Raw genomic sequence first — 27,768 nt, 5'->3', positions numbered from 1 at the left:
CGGGGAAAGCTTGATCCATGTGCACTTAAATGTGTATTTGTTGGATACTCGGCTACACAAAAGGGGTATAAGTATTTCTCTCCATCCATCCAAAATTGCTGACCAAGAATGAGAGTCAGGGGGAGAATAAGAGTCAACGAGAATTGCGAAATTGGATTTAACACCTCGACCTTCACAAAATCATCTTGATTCTACCTCATGTGACCCACAACGCAAAGCTCCTATTTTGACTACACCAAATGCGGAATCCTCTAAGTCAAATTCTACCATATCACTCTCCAAGCACTCCGATTCACAGATCACTTCCTGTAGAACAACCTGTTGGAATTGATCTAGGGTTAAAAAAAGATTTAACGCCTCGAGCAAGCGGCGGAAAATAAAAATTTTCTTTTAAACAAGTAAAACAATTTTACTAACCTAGACAAAGAGCAAGCACATGTTTATATTTAAATTAAAACTATTAAAGACATTACTCGTTTACTAACCTTTGTGAAGTTTGAACGTTGAGAAGCCTTAGGAAGGTTGAAACGTTCGTCTCCCCACTAAGCTCGTCTTTCTTCGTTCTTCGGGAACTCGAGTAACCACGAAAGTTTCTATCACATAAATCACTCGAGATAAGAAGGAATGAGTGTGTGGGCATTTTTTAAACACGACGACTCAAGAACAAGTCTAAGAGTCGAAGAGCTAAAACACTGGGTCAAATGTGGACCTAGGTGCCAAAACAAAAACGAAAAGAACTAGAGAGAGAGAAAGGGAGATGGGGCGGCCAAGTCTAGAGAGAAAATCTCTCAATCTCTAAAACTTTGGGATGAGAAAACAATGAGAATGAGGGCCCTATTTATAGGAGAGGAATTACCTTCAACAAGGTAGTTTCCTCTTCTATAGAATATCACATATTCATCAGCAAAATTTGCCCTCCTTCTCTTTAAGTCACACGGCCAAGCTAGGCTTCTAGAAGCCTTGGATTTGTTTCCTCTTTTTCTTTTGGCAAGTATCTTCATACATTAATGCACAAAATTGGTCTCTCTCTTGCCATGTTGGACGTGCAACTCCGTGTAGATTCAACACGAGGACTTGTAAGTCGACTCGTGGACTTAAGACTCGACTCGAGGAGTCATGTATATTCGACACGAGGACTTGTAAGTCGACTCGTGGACTCGTGATTCGACTCGGGGAATAAACTCCACTCGAGGAGCCATGTAGATTCGACACGAGGACTTGTAAGTCGACTCGTGGACTCGGGACTCAACTCAAGGAGTCATGTAGATTCGACATGAGGACTTGTAAATCGACTTGTGGACTCGTGACTTGGCTCGAGGAGTAAACTCCACTCAAAGAGCCATGTAGATTCGACACGAGGACTTCTAAGTTGACTCGTGGAATCGGGACTTGACCCGAGGAATGAACTCCACTCGATGAGTGATGTAGGTTTGACACGAGGACTTGTTAGTTGACTCGTGGACTCGGGACTTGAATCGAGGAGTGAACTCCACTCGAGGAGTCATGTAGGTTAGACATGAGGACTTGTTAGTCGACTTGTGGAATCGGGACTCGACTCGAGTAGTGAACTTCACTCGAGGAGTCATGTGGGTTCGACACGAGGACTTGTTAGTCGACTCATGGACTCGGGACTTGACTCGATGAGTGAACTCCACTCGAGGAGTCATGTAGGTTTGACACGAGGTCTTGTTAGTCGACTCGTGGAAGAATATTGTTTCTCCTTGGGACCTCCAGCCTAACCATCGGCCCCTTGAGCGGTGTGTTTTCTTGGTGTCTCGATGTATTTTTGTTTTTTGAGATCGTTGTAGAGCATTGTTCTCATTAGCCCCTCGAGTTTCTTGGGTTTGTGAGACAAAAACCAGGAAACTGTTATGCAGGATATACACAATAATAGGTTGAAGGGGGAGAACAACTTTCATTTTAATGAGAGGGTTGTAACAAATTGTCCCGGCACTTGGCCTTTTGGAAAAATGAAATTAACATATTGGAAATAAAGTGATTTCAAAGTGAGTAAGTTCAGGCGTGAATTCAATGGCGACAAACTCTGTTGGAGTTGGTCGCGGTTGCCATTGGTGGGAGCTCATCTTCGAGTTGGTGGACATGCTCATCATCTTGTCCTCTTCACGCTCGAGCTTCCTGAGTTGTCGCTTGTCGTTGAGGTTGCTATAGTGGCAATCGCTTTTCTTTCCTTTTTCCGTGTCGGGCGCTCAGTCGGGGTCGTCACCCCGGTAGCGCGCGTGACAAACTCTTTAAGATTCCCGTCTTGAATTAGGGCCTCAATTTGCCTCCTAAGCTAGTAGCATTCGGATGTCACATGCCCGTGTCCCGATGATATTCAGAATATTTGTTTTTGTCCCGTGTTGCGGGGGCACTCTTCAGTGGCGCCACCGATCCTAACTTGTCTCTGTGCAAGGTCAGGATCCGATCGGGCGTTGTGTGGATGGGAATGAAGGATTGTCTTGACGTCGAGGAATGATGGCCATTAGGGGCCTGACTGTTCTTGCGCCTTTTCCTTCGTGACTCGGGATGCTCGTCATTTTTCTCGTCATGGTTACGACACTATGATCGTTTCTCTCTCGTCCGTCGAGGTAATCTTCTATTCCCATGCAAGTTCTGGCTCTCGCCATTAACTCGGTCATGTTACTTGGGACCTTTCCCATAATCGATTTCAGGAAATTGTTTGTCTTGGCTCATTCAATGATTGCGGCGATGGCATCTTTGTCGTCAAAGTCTTCAACCTTGTGCGACTCCTCCGTAAATCTAGCGAGGTATTCGTGCATCGTCTTGCCACTCTCTTGTCTTATACTCCATAGGTGTGACTTGGACTTCTTTTGTGCCACGAGTGTGGCAAATCTGGCGAGAAACGCCCCTCGGAGCGCATGGAAAGATGCGATGCTGCAAGGTCTCAGGCTCTTGAACCACTCAAAGCCTGAGCCAATGAAGGTCAGGCTGAAAGCTTGGCAGAGCATGGCGTCGGGCTACCCCTACATTCTCATCCATGTCTCATAATGTTGAACGTGAAAGTTCGGGTCTAATCGCCCGTCGTACGGCGGGATTGTAGGTAACTTGAAATTCCTGCCGGAGGGTTGTACGAAGATTTGAGCAGTGAAGGGCGAGTAGGATGCCCCCACCCTACTGTACGGTCCGTGGTCCCTGCCTCTGACTCTCGCGTCTCTATGATATGATTTTGCAGACTCTGGATCATTGTGATCATGTCATGTCATTGGTGCGACCGACGGCGGGGGCAATAAGTGTGGCAACGCGCCTCTCGTTAGATGCTTGATCAACAACATTGGGCGGTTGGTGTCCCAAAGTGACTCCCCATGTGGTCCCTCGTCGTGTTGAGTCTTTCTCTCAAGTCATCCCCATGAGATTCCCTTCGGGAATTGAGGCGATCTCTCAAGTCTTCGTTGGTTGTTCCTACCTGTTGTCAATGGTGCCCACAAGAAGAGTTGCAGTCTCTATTTGTTTGAATTGATCTAGGGTTTAAGAAAAAGTTTAACGCTTCGGTAAGCGGCGGAATTTTAAAAAATTTCTTTTAACAAGTAAAACGATTTTACTAACCTAGACAAAGAGCAAGCACATGTAAATAAAAATCATTATGAGCTTAAAAGATTACTAACCTTTTTAGAAGCTTGAACGTTGAGAAGCTTTTGGAAAGTTGCAATGTTCGTCTCCCCTCGCAACACGTCTCTCTTCTTTCCTCGGCAACACGAGCAACCACGATGGTTTCTATCACAAGAATCACTCGAGAGAAAATGAATTAGTGAGTGGGCACTTTTAAACACGACGACTCAAGAACAAGTCTTAGAGTCGAAGAGCTAAAACACTAGGTCAAATGTGGACCTAGGTGCCAAAACAAAAACGAAAAGAACTTAGAGAGAGAGAGAGGAGTAGGTGGCCACAATGTCTAGAGAGAGAGTCTCTCGATCTCTAACTTATGTGGAATGAATCAAATGAGAGGAATGAGGTGGGGTATTTATAGGAGGAGGATTACCTTCAAAAGGTAGTTTCCTCTTTTCTATACCCCTTGCACGTCCAAATGAGCTTCTAGAAGCCTTTGGATTTGTTTCCTCATTTGCTTTCTCTCTTAGTTGGCCGAAAATGAATTTGTTTCATCTTTTTCTTTTGGCAAGTATTTTCATACATCAATGCACAAAATAAACTCTCTTTCCCACTATGGCATGAACGAAATTCAGCCTTATTTTCCTTGGGTTGGACGAAATTTGAGCTTCTAGAAGGAGCTTCTAGATGTTTCTTCATTTGTTCATGACAACATAAGAAAAGCCCATTAAGAATTTTCAAGTAAAATTCTATGAAATGAAATTAATCCTCAAGGCCCAATTACACTAATATGGCTGAGTAATATTTATTTCATTTGTCATCATATGACAATGTCAAAAATAATTTATTGACATTCATTTCATTTGACATCAGTACGATTGTTAGGAGAATCTATGATGTCTGGTTATGGGGCATGGAGAGTTGGAGACTCTATAGTTCTTCTAGGTATCTTCCGAAGGTACTGAATTGACCAGTGCACTTCTAGAGACAAAATAAGAACAAACCATTTAACCTCTTATGTCTCGAAGTCACTACGTATGAATTGCATCATGCTTACCTTAATCCTGAAATGAGACATGCCGTTTCACAGCTTACGTATTCTCATTTGAGAAAGTCAGAGTTCGGACTCACTATGTGATTCTGAACAGGGCCTATTGGTGAAGTACTAAGTTGTGAGAATGTCATGAGTAACTTTGTGAAGTTCTCATAGATATGGAATTCATGTACAAGATTGCTGAAATACAATGTATATCACCTCATGCTTTGTTCCTTGGAATGTGAATAAATGAACTGGCCAGTGTCCAAATAGAGTCTTGACTCTTTTGGATGAAACAATGTGACTTGTTAGCTCCTCGTCACTACATTGCTTCTAACTTATTCACAAGCGATAAAAGAGTTGAGGAAATAACAGCTGGAAGGGTAAAATGGTAATTTCGTAAACCCCGACTAGCTGATGATATTCATGAAGGGTAAACATAGATAATATTCAGTGGATCCGCTCATCATAATTTGGTTGAAATCTTGAGTAGAAAATAAATTCATTTGAACCGAGAGATTTTCAGTGTCAACTCTTTAGTGGAGTCAGTTGACATTAAGCTAAACTTGGAATAGGTTTGTGAACTTTTGAGTCCAAGTGTTTAGCTCAAGCTTTGTTCATTTGGATCCATGAGGTCACTGTCACAAATCACATCGAGTATGAATAGTTAAACTAGAAGCTAAGTCAAAACAAGAACGAGACAAGTTTTGTGAAAATTGTCAAAATAGTATTTTTGTCTTTTGAGACATAGGATGAAATGAATGTCAATAAATTTTTTGACATGGTCATTTAATGACATGCATCACTCTGCCAATATTAGTTTTATTGGGCCTTGTGGATTAATTCCATCTCATAAGAATTTTATTGAAAATTCTTAATGGGTCTTTTTCATGTTGTCATGAACAAATGGAAAAACTTCTAGAAGCCCTTTCTAGAAGGCCATGGGTGCCCACTACCCAAAGGAAAAGAGAGAATATTTTGTGCATAAATGTATCAAGATACTTGCCAAAAGAAAAAGAGGAAACAAATTTCCTATGCATAGCAATAGGAATTTCGGCCAAGAGAGTCAAAGGCAAGGCAAGGAACAAAAGAAGGAAACAAATCCAAGCCTTCTAGAAGGCTGCCTTGGCCGTGTGACTCATGAGGGAATAAGACAATATTTGCTCATGAATATGTGATATTCTATAGAAGAGGAAACTACCTTATTGAAGGTGAGACCTCTCCTATAAATAGGAGCCTTATTCTTCACATTTCATTCATCCAAGTTTTAGAGATTTGAGAGCTTCTCTCTCTAGCTTGGCCGACTCCTCTCTCTCTCTCTCTATTCAATTTTATTTTTGGTTTTGGCACCTAGATCCTCATTTGACCTAGTGTTTTAGCTCTTCGACTTCAAGACTTGTTCTTAAGTCGTAGTGTTTAAAAGTGCCCACACACTAATTCCTTTTTCTCTCGAGTGATTTAGTGATAGAAACTTTCGTGGTTGCTCGAGTTGGGGAGGAAAGAAAGAGAGACGTGCTGCGAGGGAGATGAACATTGCAACTTTCCAAAAGCTTCTCAACGTTCAAGCTTCTAAAAAGGTTAGTAATCTTTAATGCTCATATTAGTTTTTATTTACATGTGCTTGCTCTTTGTCTAGGTTAGTAAAAACGTTTTACTAGTTAAAAGAAAATTTTTAAAATTCCGCCGCTTACCGAAGCGTTAAACTTTTTCTTAAAACCCTAGATCAATTCCAACACTACCACCCTTGATGCGGGCATGTCGTTCGAGCGGTGTCCTCGACAGACGCCGCGACTACCAGTGCCATCCTCTCCCCGGGGGATCGACCTCGTAGGTTTTTGACTCCCCACGTAGTCGGGGTCTATCTCGTTGCGGTTGGATTCGTTCTCGACGTCGTTACCGAGGAGGTCGGCGAGTCTCTGGGCCGTGTCTTCATGGAGAGCGTCATCGGCGCCGTTGGCCGGTTCGAGGGGCCGGCCCAGGCCCTCGTTGTCACGAGGCCCTTGATCCCCTATCCGGTGTGCCAAGCTTCTCAGGCCGTACCTCGAGCTAGTCGCTCGGCCATTTATCGAGAGTTTTGCCGTCGAAGGTAGAAGAGTTAGTATGGTGAGGGAACGAGCTTTCAAGGTCGGGAAGTCCCCTCCTTCTAGCGCCAAAATGTTGTCGCAGTTTTTCAGACAACTATTTAGGAGCCCCAAACGGTTAGATCCAAGGCCGGACCAAGTGGTCGCGTTTGGGCTCGAGCGTCCTGAACTCGGAATGGTGTTTCTCTCGTCCGTCGTTGATCCTGCAAGAGAAGGAAACAGTGAACTATAAAGGGGAAACAGAGGGGGTGCCTTTGTTGCCCTCTCCGACGCTCAACATTAGTGGAATTTGTTAGGAATTCTTGCCCACGAGAAGATACTTATGTAAATTCTCGTTGAAATTATTAATAAAATAAAGTTTGACATTTATTATCTATTTGAATTGAAAGCGTTATTTCTTATTTGATGAGATTTATTAAACATTCATTATTCCATAGCCTCCGTATTTAACTGAGTCACGTGCTGGGCACCTGAGTTCGGGCGGTGTTCTAAAACATGGTCGATGACTGATATACGCCTGGAAAACTATATCTAAAGTCATATAGGTGGAACACATGGGTGAAGGCTGATCACTATGTGGGAGCATTCTACACTTGTGGTAAGTGTACGACCCGGACATGTCTTGGTGTAGATGTGTCGTTTAAAGACCGTTACGACACACTAACCGAGGCCACTATGATGGTCACAGTGAGACTTGATCTAAATCCTGAAGTGATCATGGACACTGGGTTATGTTACTGAGCTCTTTGACTCATTCGCTAAAAGGTTATTCATGCTAATCACAGCTTATGTCTTGGGAGTTTTCTCAGAGCATAATTCGAGTGGGAAATGATTTACAGATACGGAATCCAGCGGTTAATGTTCTCTCACCTAAGGGTTGATTCCAGAACCGATAGATTGCGCGCACTTTCGAAGTAAGTAACGTTCGAAAGAATCTTTCGCTGGGGAAGCAACAATGCTTAGGGCTGATATGTATCAAGAGAAGTATAACGGAAAAATTGACTTCTCTTGACACGGGTTGAACCTGGAGGATCTTGATCACGAACTGACTATATCAGTGGACACTCGTCACGATGAGTAAATATAATTCTAGTATAAAGGAGAGTTCAGTCTTGGCTTACAAGGTGGAGTATTTGACCAAGATTAAACGAATCGATGGAAAAAGAGAAAGGACTATTTCGTCTTTTTCATCGGATTTATTAAGCTTCTATTACTAGGTCCATAGTCCCCGATTCGGCTCTGATAAAGGCGGATAAGAACTTTCGTATAATAATGTTTATCATTATTAATCTCACTTGCTGTAATTGTGATTGACAACATTAATTCTGGAAAACGGGTATTCGTAGAATTAAATAAATATTTATGGTAGAATTGTTTATTTATTGTTTGATCAAGTAAATAAACAATTATTAATTATTTGTTTATTGTTGGACCAAGTAAATAAATGATTAATTGGGTTTTAAGCAATTGGGCCTTGCACACATGGAAAAATCGAATTGGGAATTTCGGCATAGGATTTGCGCAAATCCCCTTGGCCGTGTGCCTCCAAAACCGATTTTTTCAATATTGGTATTTACCAATATTTTCTCTTTAGTTGTTTAAATAAAGGAGAGAGAAAAATATAAGATATTGTCCTATATTTTCTCCTTATTTAAAGGAAAGTATTTAGGAGAATATTTAGGAGAATAATATATTATCCTTTATTATCTCACTAAATAAATTATTCTCTATTTAAATAAAAGAATAATATCCCATAGATATTGATCTGATGGATGAGAGAAAAAGTAGGATTCACTAGATGAGATCCAATGGCCTAGATTTAATCCACTAGTGTGAACACAATAAAAGGAAATAAAATATTCTGGAAGATTCCATGAATATCTCATTTTTACTACTATAAATAGAGGTTCATGAGAAGGCAAAAATAAGCAATTTTTGAGAGAAATTTCGTGCAACCTAGCCCTCCCTTGGCCGTACACTTCTGCTTCTCTTCCCCTCGGAAATTCGTTTCCATTCTTAGTAAAATAAGAGAGAGATCTCGAAACACCTAGTTTCGTGATCTAGTGAGAAAAAGACTGTGCCCACTCATCTTTCTTATTCGTCTCGGAGATTACGTTTCGGAAGACTAAGGTGTCATCACATCGAGTCCTTGTAGTAGAGTCCCTTATTTGATCGTGTGGAGGCTTGTACGTTCAAGACGAAGACGGATTGTGAAAGCTTTCAGTTCGTGAACCGAAAATCAATGTAAGTACTTGTTTACTCTTGTTTCGGTTGCTTGACTTATATGCTCTCTTATAATTTTTAATTAACGTAAATCTAGATCTTGTCATATAATCATTGAATTAATTAGCTCATGATTAGCGTAATTAATTACTTTTCCGCATTTATATGGTTATATGGGGGAATCACATAATTTAGGTGGAGTATAGAGGTTTTTAGAGGGTGAGAAGCCAGAGATGAGTGAAACGAGTGACTCGGGAGTTCGACAGCCTTTCAGGACTCAAAAATGGATTACCATTGGGAGAGACCTAAGGTCTCTATTTATAGGGAGCAAGGGGTGCTCGGGTAAAATGGATGGACAACTGAGATGGGTGGTCGGTTGGGATGGATGGCCGGTTGAGACTGGATGGCCGGCTGAGACTGGATGGCCGAGTGAGATGTATGGCTGAGTGAGTCCATGGCTGAGTGAACTCCATGGCCGAGTGAGCTGGATGGCTGAGTGAACTCCATGGCCAAGTGAACTCCATGGCTGAGTGAGTTGGATGGCCGAGTGAACTGGTTGGCCATACCGGTGGCCGGACGGGAGAAGGCCGGACATGCCTTGGTCGGCCGGGAGGTGGCCGGATGGACCTTTGCCGGTCCGGAGACGACCGAGCGGGCAGTAGCATCCGTGAAGATGTTGTGATGGTTTTTGCCCTCGTTGATCTATGACGGGCCAACAACAGGGCCAAAAGTAACTTGACCTTTTGGCTTTGAGAGATAGGGCCCGACCTCCCGTGTGGTTTACACATTCCCCGTCGTGAATCTCTCGGTTTGCGTCCGAGGGACCTCATGTAAGGTCCCGAGGTGCTCATTTGGTACAATCTTCCATCTATATTAATGCAATACCTTGCACTTATAGATTTTAGATTACAAGCTTCTTGTTTGTTCAGTGGTAAATCTCCATGTTGGATGTACCGTGAGATCGGTATGCGCTAATCTACTCATTCTATTGCTATGAAATTGACTTCGAAGGCAATGCTGGTAGAATTGATCGCTTCCACAGGGATGACCCTGTTCACGTTTGGATCAACGTGTGGAGGCGAGTGCTGCTAAGGCATTTGTTGTCGTATTTTCTCCTCGAGTGATATGAGTTAGCTCGAACTTATCGAACTGCTTGGCGAGGTCGCGGACAACAAGTACATAGTTCTTCATGCCTTCCTCACGGGCAAACACGTAGGTATCTCGCTCGTTACATATATAATATGGAGCTTGAGTAGACTAGCCGATCAGAAACATAAAATTGTCAAAATAGCTAATGTTTGGTTTATATTGCGAAATAGCCAATAAACCAACTCACTTGATAAGACAAAAATACCCTTCATTTAAAATAAAGGGCTGCCAAATATAAATAAATGAAAAACATTACATTAAATAACTCATTTATTAATAGATTAAAAGATTCTCTAAAAATATTATGAGATCTTTACTGTCGATCTTCACCGCCGATCTTCAACGCTGAGTCAACCTGCCCAATTTTCCACTGATCTTCACCGCATATCTGTCTCGAACTACCAATTATCCGACTGGAGACACAGAGTCGCCAATTCTTCCATAAATAAATCAAAATTAATACAAATAAACAGAAATAAATTGAAATAACATGTATTAATTCTTAATTAACATGAATTAATTCCAAAATAAACAGAAATAAACCGAATTGATGCGAATTAACATGAATTAATACGAATTAGTACAGATTAACACTGAACGTCCTACCACGAATTAACAAGATATGGGCGAAGCGATGGGAGTCTTCTTCGAAGCAAGGGTAGTCGTAAAAGGTGGAGACAACACGAACGGTGACTTTTTTGGCGCGACGTGGTGGTCGGATATGCAAAACACTAAGCCGATGGAGGTGAGTCGGAGCAGTCCTGTCAATCGTTGGAAGGCACCGCCGGATCTGAAGCTCGCTGGTGTTCGTCAGACGGTTTGGTGAGAATCGTCGGACCTAGAAGGAGTAGACTCTGGTCACGCGAAGCACTAGAGAGAGAAGAAGCGACCGGACCCACTGATTTGTGTCGCACAAGGGAATGACATGTCCGCCATAGATTCCGACGACCATACCTCCACGCAATAGACCCGTAACGAGAAAGAAGACGTTCTCCATTTGGCGATCAAAAACTCATCACCAACATCCTTATCCCTAACCCTAAGCCTTGTGATTACCAGAGAGAGAGAGAGAGAGAGAGAGAGAGAGAGAGAGAGAGAGAGAGAGAGAGAGAGAGAGAGCCACCATGATTTGATATAAAAAGTCACGTACAATATCTTAAATTTTACCTTCTATTTTTATTTATGTAATTGCTATATATAAAAATTAACTTAAATATTGCTATAAGCAATAACTTAAACATTAATAAAGAATTACCAAATATTTAATCAATTTAAAAAAGGAAAACCGATTTTAATAATCAATAAGATTATTTTCGACCTTTAAAAATTGGCTGAAATACCACTTCAACGAATTTGGTTATTTCTCAAAACAATTATAAACGTTGGCTAATACGCAATCTCAACGTTTGAGATTGCCTGTGTACTTTTTCTATATAATATACATATATTTCGATGAAATCATGAAATGTATATGATTGGTGTGAAGTGTCCCTCCAAAAATCCACCAAAATTTAGATCTCTCCCGCCTCTTAGTGGAGAAAATAAATTCAGAATCCTAAAAGACCAAAATCAATAGTAAGAAAGAAAAAAAAAAATAGCAGAGAAATCAGTCCAAACTCCAAATACCGTTTTAGTTCTTTAGCGTAGAGAACATGACCGTCGCTTCAAGCTCTCCTTCCAAAAAGAAGGCCAAATCAGCCAAGAAGAGACCTCTCTCCGGCGAGGATGGCGGTCAAGTCAAACGAAAGCGGACCAAAACACCGGTAGTCCGCGTCATCAACGGTCGGATCTACGACCCCGAGAATGGCCGGACTTGTCACCAGGTTCGTTCGATTGTTCCATGTTTGGTTAGAAATGAAATGTGGCTGTTTCTAGGTTTTCGTATCGTCTCAGTGTGTTCTAATCTTATTGTCGCAGTGCCGTCAGAAGACCATGGATTTCGTGGCATCGTGTAAGAATCTCAAAGGAAACAAGCCTTGCACTCTTCACATTTGCCACAAATGCCTCTTGAACAGGTCTGGTTTTCGCGAGATGAGAGTGTTGTTCTGATTCATTAGCTTTGGTTTTCGTATCTGATTTGTTGAGTTTTTGGTTTAGATACGGAGAGATCGCCGAAGAAGTGTCTCAGTCTGACGATTGGTTGTGTCCAAGATGTAGAGGAATTTGCAACTGTAGTTTTTGCATGTACGTTGGATTTCTCGTCTCAATTTTTTTTTTTGGTAACCTATTTTTGGTATATCGTACATTAATTGCTATTAGAGATTCATTTGCCTGTTTGATTCTCAGGAAGAAGAAAGGTCACAAACCCACGGGTATGCTTGTTTACGCTGCTAAGGCAACTGGGTTGGGTTCTGCCTCTAACCTCATCCAAGTGAAAGGGGTTGAGAACTTGGACAATTTCAAGAGGCCAGTTTTGTTGAAAAAGGTAATTTCTTTGAACATGATGTACGCTTATGTTTTCCTAGACCAATGCGATTGCGTGTTTGTTGAAACGATGTTCCATCTTGCTCACGCTGGTATATAATTTACTCAATAATTTATATTTTGACTACATCTGTGGCATTGCAGAAATTTAAAGTAACTTCGCCGAGCAAGATAGGAGTATACAGATATTCCGATACGAGTAGAGATGAAACATGGAGTTCCACAGATTCAACCCCCGAATCTCACCATAAGAAAAGGGGACAGCCGACGAACAGAAAGCGAAAAAAAGGTTGCATGAAATTGAGTAACAATGATTGTTGCGGCAACAGTGTAGAGATGGAAGAATCTTTTGATACTGATATTGATCGGGCCGATGCTTATGTGTCTCCTCAAGGATTCAAGAAGCGTTCAACTGATCTTGAGCAGGCTCAGATTGGAGTCAATCTTCCTCTTCGTAAGATCGACATCTTAAGAACTGCATTGGGTATCAATTTGTCTCCTGAAGATGTTGATGCCGCCGTGCATTTTTTAGAATTTTGTGCGTCGTTTGGAAAGGTAAGTTCTACCTTACATTGTGCTCCTATTTAAGTGGGCATACGTGTTTTGTGTGTGTATATCTACACACACACACACTCATGGATATTGTGATGTGAGTAATATTGTAGCAGAGATATAATATAGTCTAAATGTACAGTTGTTCATAACTCTTACTAGGGCCTAAACTAGGATAAAATTCAGTGCTAACTCACCAAGTTAAGATGATATTCACATGAATAGAGGTTTTTCTCTTATTGAATTGATAGCATCATTAATTACTAGTTTTATTGACACAGATTCGCTACGTAAAATATTTAAATGAGGCGGTGATGCACATTTTCCTTTTGTCGCTTGATTGCTTTTTTTTTTTTTTTTTTTTTTTTTTTTTTTTTTTTAAGAAACAAGGGACTTTTTATTAATACCGGACAAGCCACAAAAATACTAGGCTTGCTGGCGAGGTCAGTTTAAGTAGAGACGGAGTGTTGTACTTCTCCCGCTAGCCCATTCATTAAATGCTTCCATTTCAAATTTAAGTTAAATGTTTATCACTCGTGCTTAAATTCCTTTTGTGTTTAGAGTAGATTAATTTTTAACTAGAGCTCTTGAAGCCATATCTAATAGTCCTAAAATTAATCATATTAAATAGTATACTTCCTTAATGAAATCCAACTTGCTTTTCCTTCCTCAAAGCTTTGACAACCTGAAAGATGCTTGTGCTCATCAAATTCCTTAATAATTTATGGTTGGCGTCATAAAAAAATTCTCTACTGTTTAAAATCCTTGTCAAACTTGATTAATGATTAATGGAGGGAATTCTCTAGTATTCACTTGGGTTAACTTTCTAGAATTCTTTGATTAATTTCTCATCAATAGTTCCATATTAAGTTTGTTGATACCATCTTTATACACAAATTTCTCTTCAATTTTTCCTTCTTAAGCTTTGTGATACCATCTTTATACACAAATAATAGAGTCGAACATTCTTTTAATTCGCTGATAAATGTTGGAAAGATCTGAGGGTAATTCTAGTGTGTAGAATTTTCAGTTTAGCTGTTTGTAAACAATCTTAAACTTCGTGCATAAAAATGGTTTGGGCAATGTTGTCCCAATACCCAATCAAAGAGCAACTGCAGTACCAATAAAAAAAACCGTTGTCGCTACTGGACGCCGAAAAGGGTTTTGGAATTTATTAATAATCCAGCAGGTACTGAAACCATTAAAAGAACGCCTAATAATTTATTGGGTACTCTACGAAGTATTTGAAATTCGGGGAAAAATAATACCATTCAGGCAATATCTCCAAAGGAGTTGCAAATGGATGCGCAGGTTCACAAAAGTGTGCTTTCTGAAAGTGAAACTGCTTTTCTTTTTTGAGTTCTGGACCTAAGCACTAGTTAAAGAATAAGTAGGTTTTTTTTTGTAACTTTAGGTTTTTTTTATCACGCAGGCATGTAAAGTTTTGAAGGATCTAACGAAGTCGGGGCAGAAGATGGATATCGTTGCAACCTCTCCAGCCAAAGTAGATAGCGTCCCGTTTGCAGAAAATCAAACCCAAGTCCCGACTCCGATCAGCTAAAACACCCATAAAGTAGTATGTCTAAAAACTCTTTTATATTCTTGATTGTTTTGTTAGATTTTGACAGCTCACATTGTTACCCTTTTTCCATTTGGAATGAAAAAATTAAGGAAGAGAAAATTCGGTGGGAAAATATAATTAGTGTGGATTTCGTTTTCCTTCGAAAATAGTGAGTAACAATTTAAAATCCAAAAAGAACTCGTATGTGTGGGATTTCATTTTCCGTATTGACTTGTGCTTTCTTTTTCTTTTTAACCTTTAATCTTCGTAGTTTTGTCTTTAAGATTTGAAGAGACGTCCAAACATGAATTATGAAGTAACAAGTAATATACTGTTTTCCCCCTTAAATTTTCCAGAACTTCCAAGCTCAAGAAATATATTTTTAATTTTTATTCGAATTTTCTTCTCCGTTTTCACTTTCCTTCAAAATTTCATATTTCTTTGTAAAATCCAGGGCTTCTTCAAAATATTTAGACATGTCCAAACATGAATGAGAAAATCAATGTTGATTTAGGCTCAAATTTCTTCGCCGTTTTCATTTTCCATGGTAAAATCCAGATTCCCAATGAAAAAGTACTGAAATTTTTCATTTCCTTGATTTCCAAACTAAACTTTTCCTCGCCACTTTCAATTTTGTTTTTCAAGTTTTCATAATCAATCTGAAGAAAGCGCATAATGTATCTTAAGTTAAAAAAATTGATAGTATTTTTAATTCCAGAGCACAAAGCTATTCGCTCTTTTCCTCGCCGCTTTCAATTTTTTTTTTCAAATTTTCATCATCAATCCGGGTTCCAAGAAAGCGCCTAATGTTTCTTAAGTTAAAAAAAGTTGATAGTATTATTTAGGAAAAATTGTATGAAGTAGCCAATTCAAACTATGACTTTTGCAAAATAGCCATAGTTTCATTAGGTATAGCAAAATAGCCAATTGAGAGTACATGTTTTCATTAAATTTAATTCTGCCTCGATTAATTTTAATATAGGCTTCATAAAGCTTACATTCTGTCTTTATAGTTCGTTGAGATTAAAATTAATCCAGCCTAAATTAATCTTACTTGAGCTAGTTTGCTTATAGTTGGCAAACTATGACTATTTTGCAAAAGTTTAAGTTCTATTGGGCTATATAGCCGCTGGACCCTATTATTTATTCCAGAGCACAATGCTATTCGTTTGGAAGTGCAACAAATTTATGATTTTTGAATTATTCAAACATTGAATTTCTTTATTTGCTAAAATCTTGACTCACAATCACACCAAATGTTTAACACCCCATTTTGAATTCCAACGTAGTACTTATGTAAGGAAGGAAAGCGTAAACGAGTTTAATATTGTTATCAGATTAAATTAGGAAAGTTATTTGGTGCTGGTGACATTGATGTCATTAAAATTTCCTACTTTATATTATGAAAGAAGGCTGTTTTCATTCACTTGAAATATAGACAATATGTAGTCCAAAATGCTCCATGCTATGTTGTGAAACTTGATTAAGCTATGAGTGTGAGTGTGTTGTGTTGTCTTTTTTCCATTGTTGGAAACCTTAATTTAAAGCTAGCGTTTTCTCATTTGTAAATTTTCGTTCTTCATTGATCATAATGTTTGATTACTTGAGTTGTAAGTGCTTGGTTGGCTAATTCGCAGGATCTATAAAAAGTTCATATTTGGTTTATGACGCGTTTACGCATTGTTTTTGAAGAGTGATGAAATGGTTTCTAATGGTTTTCCAGTTTTTTTAATCAAGGTACACAATGCACATGAAAATAGTTTAAGGAAAGCTCAATAGAGTCGGTAAATGTTTTTTTGTTTCCCAAGCATCCATGAAGATGAACAGTCGAAAGCAGAGTTGGAGGCTCGTCTAAAATTTTGTTTTGGATGCTTGGTTTTTGGCGTGCCAACATGGGAATATGCTCAAAGATGGCGCAACATCGGTGCGATGGTATATTTCAACTCAGTGACCCCTTAAAAGAATTAAGCTTATTCAAAAGTGTTGGCCATGTTTTGTAAAGTCGAGTTAGTCTTGAAGTTTAATTAAGTGACCTTTGAGGTTTATAGTATTTTCATGTGAAGTTGTTTGTCATTTCAGATCTCAACATTCGGAAACTTAAATTAAGTATGAAGTTTTTCGTGTTTCAAATGATTCTAGTGATGTTGAAGTCTTTTTATGTTTCTGTGTAGTTTTTGTGTCATTAAGAGCATTCTGCCGTGATTCTCTATATGAGATATTTACCTTTTATAACTAGCCAATTGAAAAAATAGGCACTCCAACCAAACATTTAAAGACTTTAACTTTTTTAATAGGGATTTGGGGAGTTTTCTAAAGAGAAATTGCTTCATTTGTCACCAATTTCATAACATTTTCATATTTTTTACCAAAATATTAATTTGGCTAAAAATACTATCATTTATGTCAACAATATTGACATAAATGTTGACATAAAACAATATTCACATCTAATAGTGAATAACAAAAATAGATGTCAATATTGTTGACATAGATGGTGACATTTTGAGCCAAATTAATTTTTTTGGTGGAAAGTGGGAAAATGTTATGAAATTGGTGGCAAATGAGACAATCTATTTTCTAAATGAAGAAAACTACATTTATAATATTATTTCAATCATAATTTCTTTATTATATTATTATCTCCTAATTTTTTTCCAACAAATTTTGTTCTAAAAGCTCTTTTTTAATATTAACATAATGAATGTTAGCTAAAATAGGAGTGTAGTTGGAATAAGATGAAAAAGTGACTCTCTAAAATAGTTTTTTTTAGTTAAAATGACTTAAATATAGTTAAGCTGCTAAAACATAGAGAGTTCCCTCAGAGATGCCCTTAACTTAATGTTTTAAAACATTTTATTGTTAATTATACAAAAGTGAAAAACATAAAATATAGCTTATGTATTTACCTGTAACAAGTATTTCTTTAGTCACGATCATTTTTTTTTCTTCTTAAAACCTTATTTGTTTCACTAATTTTAAATTTTCTAAACACTTGCATTAATTTAATGTTTGGTTAAAGTTGACCAAGACACAAATGAGAACAAATTTAGGTTGGGCTAAATTTAAGCGACTTGTGACTCACAAGGCCTAGCACGACCCTATTGTACATATTATTTAAAAAAAAAAATTATAGGAAAATTACAAAAATAATGGTTTTCAAATCATTTAAAACAGTCCAATCTAATTTGAAGGCCGGTTTTAGACCGGATCGGACCGTGCACACCCTTAATTTTCAATTTTATTTAGTTTTTTTTTTTTTCATCGTTAACAATTGGTATTCTTAGAATGAGAGAAAAAAAAAGGGAAAGCATCTAGACAAATATCCATTCGATAAAAAATTCCATGTAAGATGAACGACTATTTTGAAATATATGTAAAATCTTGGATAAATAGCAATTCAAACATTCAGGTGATTTAGGTGTTTATATATTTCTATTAAAAATAGATTTCTACAAAAATTAAGAGAGTGGGATTTTATTATTTTTAATTCGTGTAAAAAGAAGCGACATCAGTATTTTATTGTTTTATTATTTTTATAATACACGTGAATTATTGGGGTTTACCGTTTACGTGTAAATCTATTTGAACTTTGATTTGAATATCATTTTATGAATTAGATTTGGCGCTGTAAAAGTGTCCCTCCAAAAACACACCAAATTTCAGAAACGTCCCGCCAAAGCCAAAGTGAGAAAAAAGAAGCTCAAAATCCCCAAATCTTCAATTTTCCGAAATTCCCAAACAGAAACTCTCTTCGTATCTCTCTCTCTCTCTCTAGTCTCTATGCCGATTCCTTCAAGCTCTCCTTCCAAAGCTAAGCCCGTTTCTAAGAAGAGACCTCCCTCCGGCGACAATGGCGGTCAACCCCAACCCAAGCGGACCAAGTCTCCCGGAGTCCGACTCATCCATGGCCGGATCTACGATTCCGACAATGGAAAGACCTGTCACCAGGTTCGATCTAAATTGCCTTAGAATATATCTCTGCGTCTGGGATCTAGTCTCTCGGTGTTATAAACCTGTGCTGTCTCATCTCATCACGCAGTGTCGTCAAAAGACCATGGATTTTGTTGCCTCATGCAAGAATTCCAAGGGAAACAAGTCCTGTAAACTCAACATGTGTCACAAGTGTCTTTCGAACAGGTTCGGTGTCTGTTTGTTTTTCGACTGCTTGGCATGTTTGTGATTGTTTTGATGAATCTGTAATCGTGATTTAGATACGGAGAGAAAGCTGAAGAAGTGGAGTTGCTGGGTGATTGGTCGTGCCCTAAATGCCGGGGGATTTGCAATTGCAGCTTCTGCATGTAATAGCCTCTGTCTATTGTGAGTTTGGGATTGACTTAATTTGGGTCACTGACTAGTGTTTCTTTTCTTAACTGGTTTTTCAGGAAGAAGATGGGTCACCAACCCACAGGTATTCTTATTCGCGCTGCTAAGGCAAACGGGCATAGTTCTGTTTCAGAGCTCATTCAAAAGAAAGGGGTGAATAACTTGGAGATGTACAAGGTTGCTGCGTCACCGAAGAAACTACTTTCTCCCAAAAAGCCTGCTGATCTAAACAAGGTACCGTGTTCTTGTTGTCGTCTAGAGCAATGGAAATGCGCGTCACTGTTATTTTGTTTGTGCGTGTATAAACCCTTAGTAATTTTTTAGCAGGAGTCCAGAGTTGTTTCGCCTAGCAAACCAGGGAAAGAGAATTCGATTGATGCTAGTAATGATGCGAGCTTGAATAACACAAATTCAACGACTATCTCTATTGGTAAGAAAAGCAAGAAATCTAAGAGAGAAGGTTTGAAGGAAATAAACAATGGTAGTAAAGATGGCGATGGTGCTTGCCCAGAGAGTAGTCCTAAAAGGTCGAAAGTTTCTGCGAATGGATTAAAAATGAAGGACGATGCTCTGTCAGGAAAATTGAATTTGAAGAAAGCTGTTTTGGATAAGGTTTCACCTAGTCCCATCAAACCAGACAACGAAAAGAAGAAGAAGAAAGATAGTGGGCAAAGCCGAGAAGCGGTGGTGATAAAGTCCTCAAAAGATGACAAAGCTCCGGCCAAGATCATGGCAAAGCCTCAAGGAGTGAAGAAGTGTGCGACCAGTCTTGATCATGTAGCGACCGAAGTAGATATTCCTCTTCCTAAGGGAAGCGTCTTAACTACTGTCTGGGGAATCGAATTATCCCACGAAGATATAGGACATGCTTTGCAATTTTTAGAATTCTGTGCAGCTTTTGGAAAGGTAATCTATACTTGCATTTTTCAATTTGAAAGTTCAGGCGCCAAATGTTCTTTTTAAAATTTGCAGTCTTATTGGGTTATTCTTAATCTTGCGTTTGAAGTAATTTCTTTTTTAGAATAACCAATTTCCTATTTTTTAACTCGCGTCTCTTAAAGATAGTGTGATAAAAGCGCCTATAATGCATTAGACCAGTCTCAGGTTTTTAAAATCACTTCCATATCTGAGAGCCTAATGGCAGTAAAAAGATTAGTCCCAGGAAACTGTTGATGTTGACTGTTATGTTCATTTTATGTTAGGTTTTTGATGTTAAGAAGACACAAGGCCATTCCATACTTCGAGAATTACAACGTGGGTGTTGTGGGCGTCGCGGACATTACTCCTCAGCTATTCGATTCCACATTCAGCTCTTATCCATTATTCAAGAAAATATGGGAGAAGAGTAATTGCTTGCTCTCCTAAATTATATGCTCTCCTAGATAGAATAGTTCTGTTGAAGAATCATAACAGTTGTTATTAAATGACTTGGTATTTTATTAAATGCTTCATCTGGGATGGGTATTGACATTTCTTCTATCGATTATATGATTAGGTCCCCATGCTTGAGCAGAAAAAATTCATGGCTTCAAGCTTTGGAGAAATGCATATCTGAATCTGACTGTGTACCGAAGGAATTGTCCTTGCTAGCCCTTGGTGGTGCTGTTGAGAAGTATGATGGTTTAGCTTTCTCAAGAAAGCTTAGAATTTTAAACTTCCTTTGCGACGAGGCTCTTAGCACAGAGTAAGTCAGAGAGGGACGTCTTTCAGGTCAAGTAATTTCAATCTGCCATTACAAGTGTCTGATGGAAGCTTTTCATTTCATATTTCTTTCCTGCCAGAAAGTTGAGAAACTGGATTGATGATGAAAACTCAAAGATTGCTGAAAAAGAGAAAGAATCGAAAGATAAGATTGCTGCGACAAGGAATAAGGTAACACACAAAAGATGCAATGAGTGCCAACGTGATGCGTTCTCCAATTCAATTTTTATTTATTTAATAATTTGGAACCATTTTGACTTTGACAGGAGAAACTTCTGAAGCAAAAGTTGCAGGATGATATAGCTCAAGCTATCATTGCAAAAAATGGTGCCCCTTTGACGATTTCAGAGCATGAAGATATAGTTTTGCAAATCAAAAGAGAAGTTGCTCAAGTTCAAGATGAGATAGTTAGAGCAAAGTCACATTCAACTAAGAGTATGCGCATAACTGATATCTGATATATCTTGAATATTATTTATGGTCTGAATTTCATTTGGTTAATCACGGCACTGATTGATTTCTGGATCGTATATAGCTCTCATGAAACTCACGCCTAGTAAATATCAAATCCTGTTGCAGGAAAGCAAATATCGGTTGCTGTTAGGTCGGAGCCTTGTCTTTTGGACGCTGAAGGCCGTGTGTTTTGGAGATTAGGATGCTGTGGTGGAGAAAATGATATTTTACTTCAAGGTCGGTTGTACCAGTTATCATGGTTTTTTTTGTTTTGTTTTATTTGTTATTTTTTAGATTAATAAAATAGAACAGCTTTTAAAATTTCATTGTTGTTTCATATCTTGCAGATATGGGGTCCTGGGATGCCGAGGCAGTGGCTGAAAAGTGGTTCATCTACGGCACCGAGCAAAAACAAGAGATTGAACAGTACATTTCTTTAATCAGGTAAGTAACTATTGAGAGAGACTGCTTTCTTTTTTGCATAATGATTGTCACAAGTCTCAAATCACTGTGTTCGTTTGCAGGATAAAAAGATCAAGGAATCAAAACGCTTCTCTGGTTCTAAGTTCGCGAGGATAGCTCCAACTACGAATGATCGTTATATATGTTTCCGTATTTTAGTCAATGGTCAGTATAATTGTGTTCGCATAAAATTTGATTCCTTTATTTACAAGCAATGTGAAATTTTTTGTAGGAGTTTTCGGTCTGTTTTATTTTATTTAACAAGCCAAACTTGGAGTTCTGATCAGAGTTGAACCAGTCATTTTGCAGTAATAACAGACATGGAAACGAGAGCGAACTCTAAATCTCTCTTTTTTCTGTTAACAGGACTTTTCTGAACTTGGCTGACGGTTGGGCTTTTGGCATATTATTCATAGCATAACTGTTTTATGTAAAGCGAAGTTAATTGTATTTTTTTTTTGTTGGCTTGAACTTTAAGTATTGTTTGTTGTAGTAAGAAGGTCAAGTTATTCGAGAAACTAGTATGTTCCTCTATTAATTTCTTAACAGCGGTTATTTTTCTCATGCGACCAAGAGTATTCCTTCTTTGCATTTCTTTCTTTCTTAACAATTGTGGTCAATGCTTCTTTACAGCTTTATATATTAATGTCGGGTAAAATCGTATACAGTAGGTGAATGTATATCATTGGAGATAATTTTCCTAATTGATATAACTAGTAGCGTGTACTTTTAGTAATCGGTTTGGTCTGTTTTAGATTGTAGTTTAAAATTTTTAGACCAAATTGGATCGTTTAAAAGTACAAACTGTTATGTTATCAAAATGTTTACTTTTCTATACGTATTGTTATGTCGTTATTTTTCACAAGTGAAAAATGATACTCCTAATAAAAAAACGACAAGCAAGCGACTCTGAAGGCTGATCCGCAAAACTGCTCTGGAGGCTGAGCCACAAATGGCTCTGAAGGCAGAGCCTCTAACGACTCTGAGCTCCAAAACGTTCCCACAAGCGATTCTAAAGGTTGAACCGCAAAACGGCTCTGGAGGTTGAGCCACAATGGTTCTGAAGGCAGAGCCTCTAACGGCTCTGAGCCCCGAACGTTCCCACAAGCGACTCTGAAGGCTGAGTCGCAAAATGGTTCTGGAGGCTAAACCACAAATGGCTCTGAAGGCAGAGCCTCTAACGGCTCTGAGCCCCAAACATTCCCACAAGCAACTCTGAAGGTTGAGCCGCAAAACGGCTCTGGAGGCAGAGCCTCTAACGGCTCTGAGCCCCTAATGTTCACACAGTGTGAAACCACCATTTGAGACTAGTCAAAGTTCAAATCTCCCTATAAATACCATCCATGATGTAGAAAAAAAGGGAACCGATTCTAAGAGGAAAAAAAGACTACAACTTCTCTCTCTCTTTCTCTCTCTAAAAATTCACTCAACACATACCCGTAAAATAATGCTAGAGTTACTCCACATCCCTCACCTTTGATTTAGAAAAACATAAAAGAGGAATGATCTACTTCCTTTCTCTCTAGAATTGAAGAAGAATTATTCTCTCTCTCTCTCATATTTCTTTTCACAAACAAAGGCTGAAATTATGCCACATTATATTCCCTCTAAAAATGTGTCCAAGAAGTTGAGAAATCCAATTCTCATGTTCTTCACTTAGTAAGAGGAACATTCAATTATATATCACCATTCTTCTATTTCAGCTAAGGAAAAGAAAGATCACGTCAAACCACACCACCCACGTCGAGTTCCCGAAGGTCTCCACCACAGTCGTAACGCCACGAGATATCCCCGACCCGTTATGATCCATTCGGAACCATATGAGATTCAATGCCTGCAACCCAAGATAGATACACGTCGCAAGCTCACACCCCCGACACATGTGTCGTGAATGTTGATAAAAAAACGCATTAACACGTATGTGTGTGTGTGTGTATATATATATATATATATATATTATGTATATATATTTTTGTTACGCACGACAAGTTAACATATATATTCTTAAAAAAAATATATATATCAGCAAGAAATAACATATATATATATACATATTATATACATGTATCTATTTAAAAAAATGTTAAAGATATGTATATAAATATACAGTTTTATTTAATTACTAAACTAAAATTATCATAATTTAAGTTGATATTCTATAACTTTGATTATTTTTCCTTATTTTATTAGGAAATTGAAAATATAATTATTGATAACTATTATATTATATTTTGTTATGAGATTTTTGTCGATATATTTGTTGATAGTCGATATATCATCGATAATCAGTATTGAAATTATTATAGAATATCCGTTGATATCCGATATATCCGTAAAATCAGAACCTCGATATGGGTATGAGTATCGATATTTGAAATATTGGACGAACCCACGGCCCGAGCTCCCCCTCAAATTCTTCTTTTTTTTTTTGCTCATTTTTCATAATTTATTACGTTTTTTACCCTAAAAATTTATAAATTACTCCCCCCCCCCCAACCAAAAAAAAACTTTTTTTTTTGCATATTAGCCCCTCAAATCTAAATTAATGGCTTCATCCCTGGTAGTGGAGGTGTACTTCAACTCCCTTCATTTTGGTCGGAAAAAGTATCGGAAATGGAGGAAAAAGAGAAGGGAAAAAGAAAAAGAAAAGTGGGTTTGAGAGAGAGGGAGTCATTTTATTCATTTTTAACTAAGGATATAATAGTTGTCATTTCTTTTTCTTCAAAGGATAGGTTTATTGATTTTATTGAGGGAAAATGACACATATATAATATGTATTTAAATGTGTTTGTGAATGTCGAGTTTAACTTTTGATTTTTAAAAATGTCGAGTCTGTATCCTATATTTAATTAAAATGATGAAATTATATTCTAAAATAGATAATTGTGCCACAAATATTCCTTATATAAACTTTTCATTAACATTGACTTATATTTTAAATAACTAAGTCACAACAAACGTAAGATTTTCAATCGATCCAAAATTTAGGAATTCTTAAACAAATAGCCACGGTGATGAGCTGACACTTGAATTAGGGTTAGAAAATTCCCCTTCTGTCCTTTATTAATCAGTAGCGTTATTTTATTTATTTTACAAATTTGTTTTGTTAATTAATCAATATTATGTATTTCCATTTTGTTAGCAGTTAGTTATTATATAATAATTGCTGAAACTAATTAATTACTCTCTCCCTCTCTCTCTCTATCTCTCTGCGTTGAATAGAACATAGAGAAACCTACGAAAATCTCTTCTCTTCTCGTTTTTATTCTTCCATGAGCGGTTTATGGCAAATTAGAATCGCAAAAATTCAAGGATAAAATTTTGTGTGTTTTGTTTTGATTGCACTAAAGTCTGCACCGAAAGATGGAGATACTTATTTTGATTTATAATGGAGATACTAATTTCGAATCTCTCTAACACTACAAGAAATATGACATTTAGATACAAACTATTAGCGACGACTTAATCGTCTCTAATATGTCGTCGCTAATCATGCTTTTAGCGACGATACGGTCGTCGCTAAAAGAGTATGAAAATTTGGTGCTAAAAATTCCAAAGTTTGGCGGCAAAGACATTTAGCGACGGTAAAATCGTCGCTAATAATTTTTTGTTGTCGCTAAGTTCGCGGGAAAATATTTAGCGACGATAATCTCGTCGCTAAATTGTTATCATTTCATTTAGCGACGGTAGTATCGTCGCTAATAATTTCGAATTTTGACGAATTTTGAAGAGGGAAACATCTCTCCAATCGTATTAAATAAAAAACAATTAGCGACGATATTATCGTCGCTAAATATTTATGAAACAAATTAGCGACGGTAATATCGTCGCTAAATGCCTGGTAATGAACTGAAAAGGTAAGTTCATTTAGCTACGAAAAATATACATTTAGCGACGATATTATCGTCGCTAATTGTCTTTAAATACCAGATCGCAGTTCCCCCATTTCATTTTCACTCGAACCCTAAATCTTTTTTCTCCTCCGATCTGAATCTCCGAATCTCCCCTGCTCGTCGCCGTCCTCCGCCGTGTGTCGCCGTCTTCCTCCCTCCTCCGGTTAGTCTCTCTCCTCACATCTCTCTCTCCTCACTTTTCTCTCTCTCCTCCAGAGATTCCCCGCCCGCGCCGGTCGTCCTCCGCCGTTCCGCCGCCGACGCCGAAGTCGCCGCTGCCGTTCCGCCTCTTCCTCCGCCATCCTCCGTCCTCATCCGCCGCCGTTCTCCCCGGCCGGTCCGCTTGATTTCTACAGTATATATATATATATATTATGTATAAATATTTAAATATTTAAATTAGTTATATTTACATAAATATTTAAATTAGTTATAAATATTAATATTAGGTATAAATATTTAAATTAGGTATAAATATTTATGTAAATTAGAGATATAATTATTTATATATATATATAAATAATTTAGGATTAGATATATAAATATTAGAGATATAAATATTTACATGTATAAATATAAATATATGTAAATATATGTAAATTAGGATTAGAGATTAATTATGAAATGGAATTTTGTTAGGATTAGTAGATTAGAGATTACTAAATTAGGAAATGTAATTTTGTTAGGATTAGAGGATTTAAAATTGTTTAATTTTGTGTAGTTGGCCTCGACGCGTCGGAGATAAGATACTGTTTGTCGCTCCGCATCCAATTTCGACCGATTCTTTAAAGGTAACAAACTTAAATTAATGAATTAGTTTAACAAAAATTAATTAGTTTCGTAATTATAATTGATTAGGTAAAATTATGTAAAAATGAATAAAAATTGAAATTGTAATTAATTTTGTTAAAGTTGGTTATGGATTATGTATTTTAGTAATCGAACCACTGAAGTTCGATTTATTGTTAGTTTTATTATGTTTCGATGCAGGTTTTAAAGTTAAAGGCTTGATGCCGAGTTGTTAAGTTTATAGGGGAGGTTTTACCAAAATTTCGGTAGGATTGTGAAATTATAAAATAAAATCTGAAAACTACTAAATTTTTAAATGTTGAATCTTTAGGTAAAATGAGTTATCCAAATAGGAATTGGATAATCGAGGACCAACGTCTAAGCATTGAGTTTGCGGCTGGCATGACAGAGTTCATGGAAATGGCCCGACAACACGTAAACATCGAAGGACGAGTTAAGTGTCCATGCAAGAGGTGTAACAACGTGTTGATGCAAAAATTTCCTGATATAGAGAGTCATCTCTTTATCAGAGGATTTAAGAGGAATTACACGAGGTGGATCTTTCACGGGGAGGAAGAAGATGACGTAATGCAGTATCAGACGGATTACGGAAGAGGAGGTGGGATGTTTGATGTTGTACACGATATCTTAGATCGCAACGACGTAGACGATGACGATGACAGTATTAACCCGAATGCAGAATACCAGAGTGGACAGTTCGATGACCTTTTCAGCGACCTGAACACAGAATTATGGCCGGGTTGTACGGAGTATTCGTCACTCTCCTTTGTTGTCATGTTGATGCATTTGAAAGTGATGAACAAGGGAACGAATAAGTCGTTTGATCAGCTTCTAAAAGTACTGAAAAAGTCTCATCCGATCGGCAACACGATTCCAGAGTTACACTATGAAGCAAATGCGAAATTGCGTCGATTTGGTATGGGTTACGAGTCGATTCACGTCTGCAAACACGATTGCGCGTTGTTTTGGAAGGACAACGCCAATCTAGACGAGTGTCCAGTTTGTAATGAGAGCCGGTGGTTGAAGAAAGACGGTGAAAAAAGTAGCGCATAAGGTGTTGTGCTACTTTCCACTGAAAGATCGGCTTAAGCGATTGTACGCGAGTCGGCACACAGCTCTAGAGATGCAGTGACACGAGAATGAACGCATTAAGGAGGATTGTGTACTGCGGCATCCTGATGATGGAGCAACGTGGAAGGAGATCGACCGAAAATATCCCATGTTTGCGGCAGAACCGAGGAACGTCCGACTTGGACTTGCCGCCGATGGTTTCAACCCATTTGGTGACATGAGTTTATCGTACAGTATGTGGCCGGTAGTCTTGACTGTATATAATTTACCGCCGTGGTTGTGCATGAAAACATCATACTTGATGTTAACATTGCTTATACCAGGTCGTAGTGCGCCAGGAAAAGACATGGACATTTTTTTACAACCAATTATTGATGAGCTGAAGGAATTGTGGGAAACCGCTGTTGTGTTGAGAGATGGTTCGACCAGTGAGCTATTCAGGTTGTTTTCCGTACTGCTATGGAC

The 27,768-nt window shown here is 38.1% G+C and overlaps 2 protein-coding genes across 4 annotated transcripts; both read left to right on the top strand.

Moving 5' to 3' along the window:
- The first annotated feature begins 11,521 nt into the window (after nt 1–11,521).
- Nucleotides 11,522–16,754, top strand: LOC149408218 (uncharacterized). 2 transcript variants are annotated; one of them, XM_089616293.1, is made up of 7 exons: nt 11,522–11,876; nt 11,971–12,068; nt 12,151–12,237; nt 12,340–12,478; nt 12,622–13,032; nt 14,462–14,605; nt 16,328–16,754. In XM_089616293.1, exons 1-6 carry the CDS (start codon nt 11,706–11,708, stop codon nt 14,588–14,590), a joined length of 1,035 nt encoding a protein of 344 aa, XP_089472419.1. In that variant the 5' UTR covers nt 11,522–11,705; the 3' UTR covers nt 14,591–14,605; nt 16,328–16,754. The 2 variants fall into 2 exon arrangements, with proteins under 2 accessions (XP_089472419.1, XP_089472420.1); XM_089616294.1 differs by having other exon boundaries at nt 16,314–16,754.
- Nucleotides 16,755–18,261: 1,507 nt separating this feature from the next.
- Nucleotides 18,262–22,102, top strand: LOC149408217 (uncharacterized). Of its 2 annotated transcripts, none has more exons than XM_089616290.1 (13): nt 18,262–18,538; nt 18,630–18,727; nt 18,802–18,888; nt 18,973–19,147; nt 19,238–19,819; nt 20,116–20,258; nt 20,409–20,597; nt 20,695–20,785; nt 20,881–21,049; nt 21,194–21,304; nt 21,415–21,511; nt 21,592–21,694; nt 21,896–22,102. In XM_089616290.1, exons 1-12 carry the CDS (start codon nt 18,371–18,373, stop codon nt 21,644–21,646), a joined length of 1,965 nt encoding a protein of 654 aa, XP_089472416.1. In that variant the 5' UTR covers nt 18,262–18,370; the 3' UTR covers nt 21,647–21,694; nt 21,896–22,102. The 2 variants fall into 2 exon arrangements, with proteins under 2 accessions (XP_089472416.1, XP_089472417.1); XM_089616291.1 differs by having other exon boundaries at nt 18,264–18,538; nt 19,241–19,819.
- The last annotated feature ends 5,666 nt before the right edge of the window (nt 22,103–27,768 follow it).

The sequence above is a fragment of the Urtica dioica genome, chromosome 1, assembly GCF_054948205.1.
Source record: "Urtica dioica subsp. dioica isolate 48M chromosome 1, U.dioica_male_clone48M_v1_H2, whole genome shotgun sequence".
Classification (NCBI taxonomy): Eukaryota; Viridiplantae; Streptophyta; class Magnoliopsida; order Rosales; family Urticaceae; genus Urtica; species Urtica dioica.
This window is presented reverse-complemented; position numbering and strand designations above follow the sequence as displayed.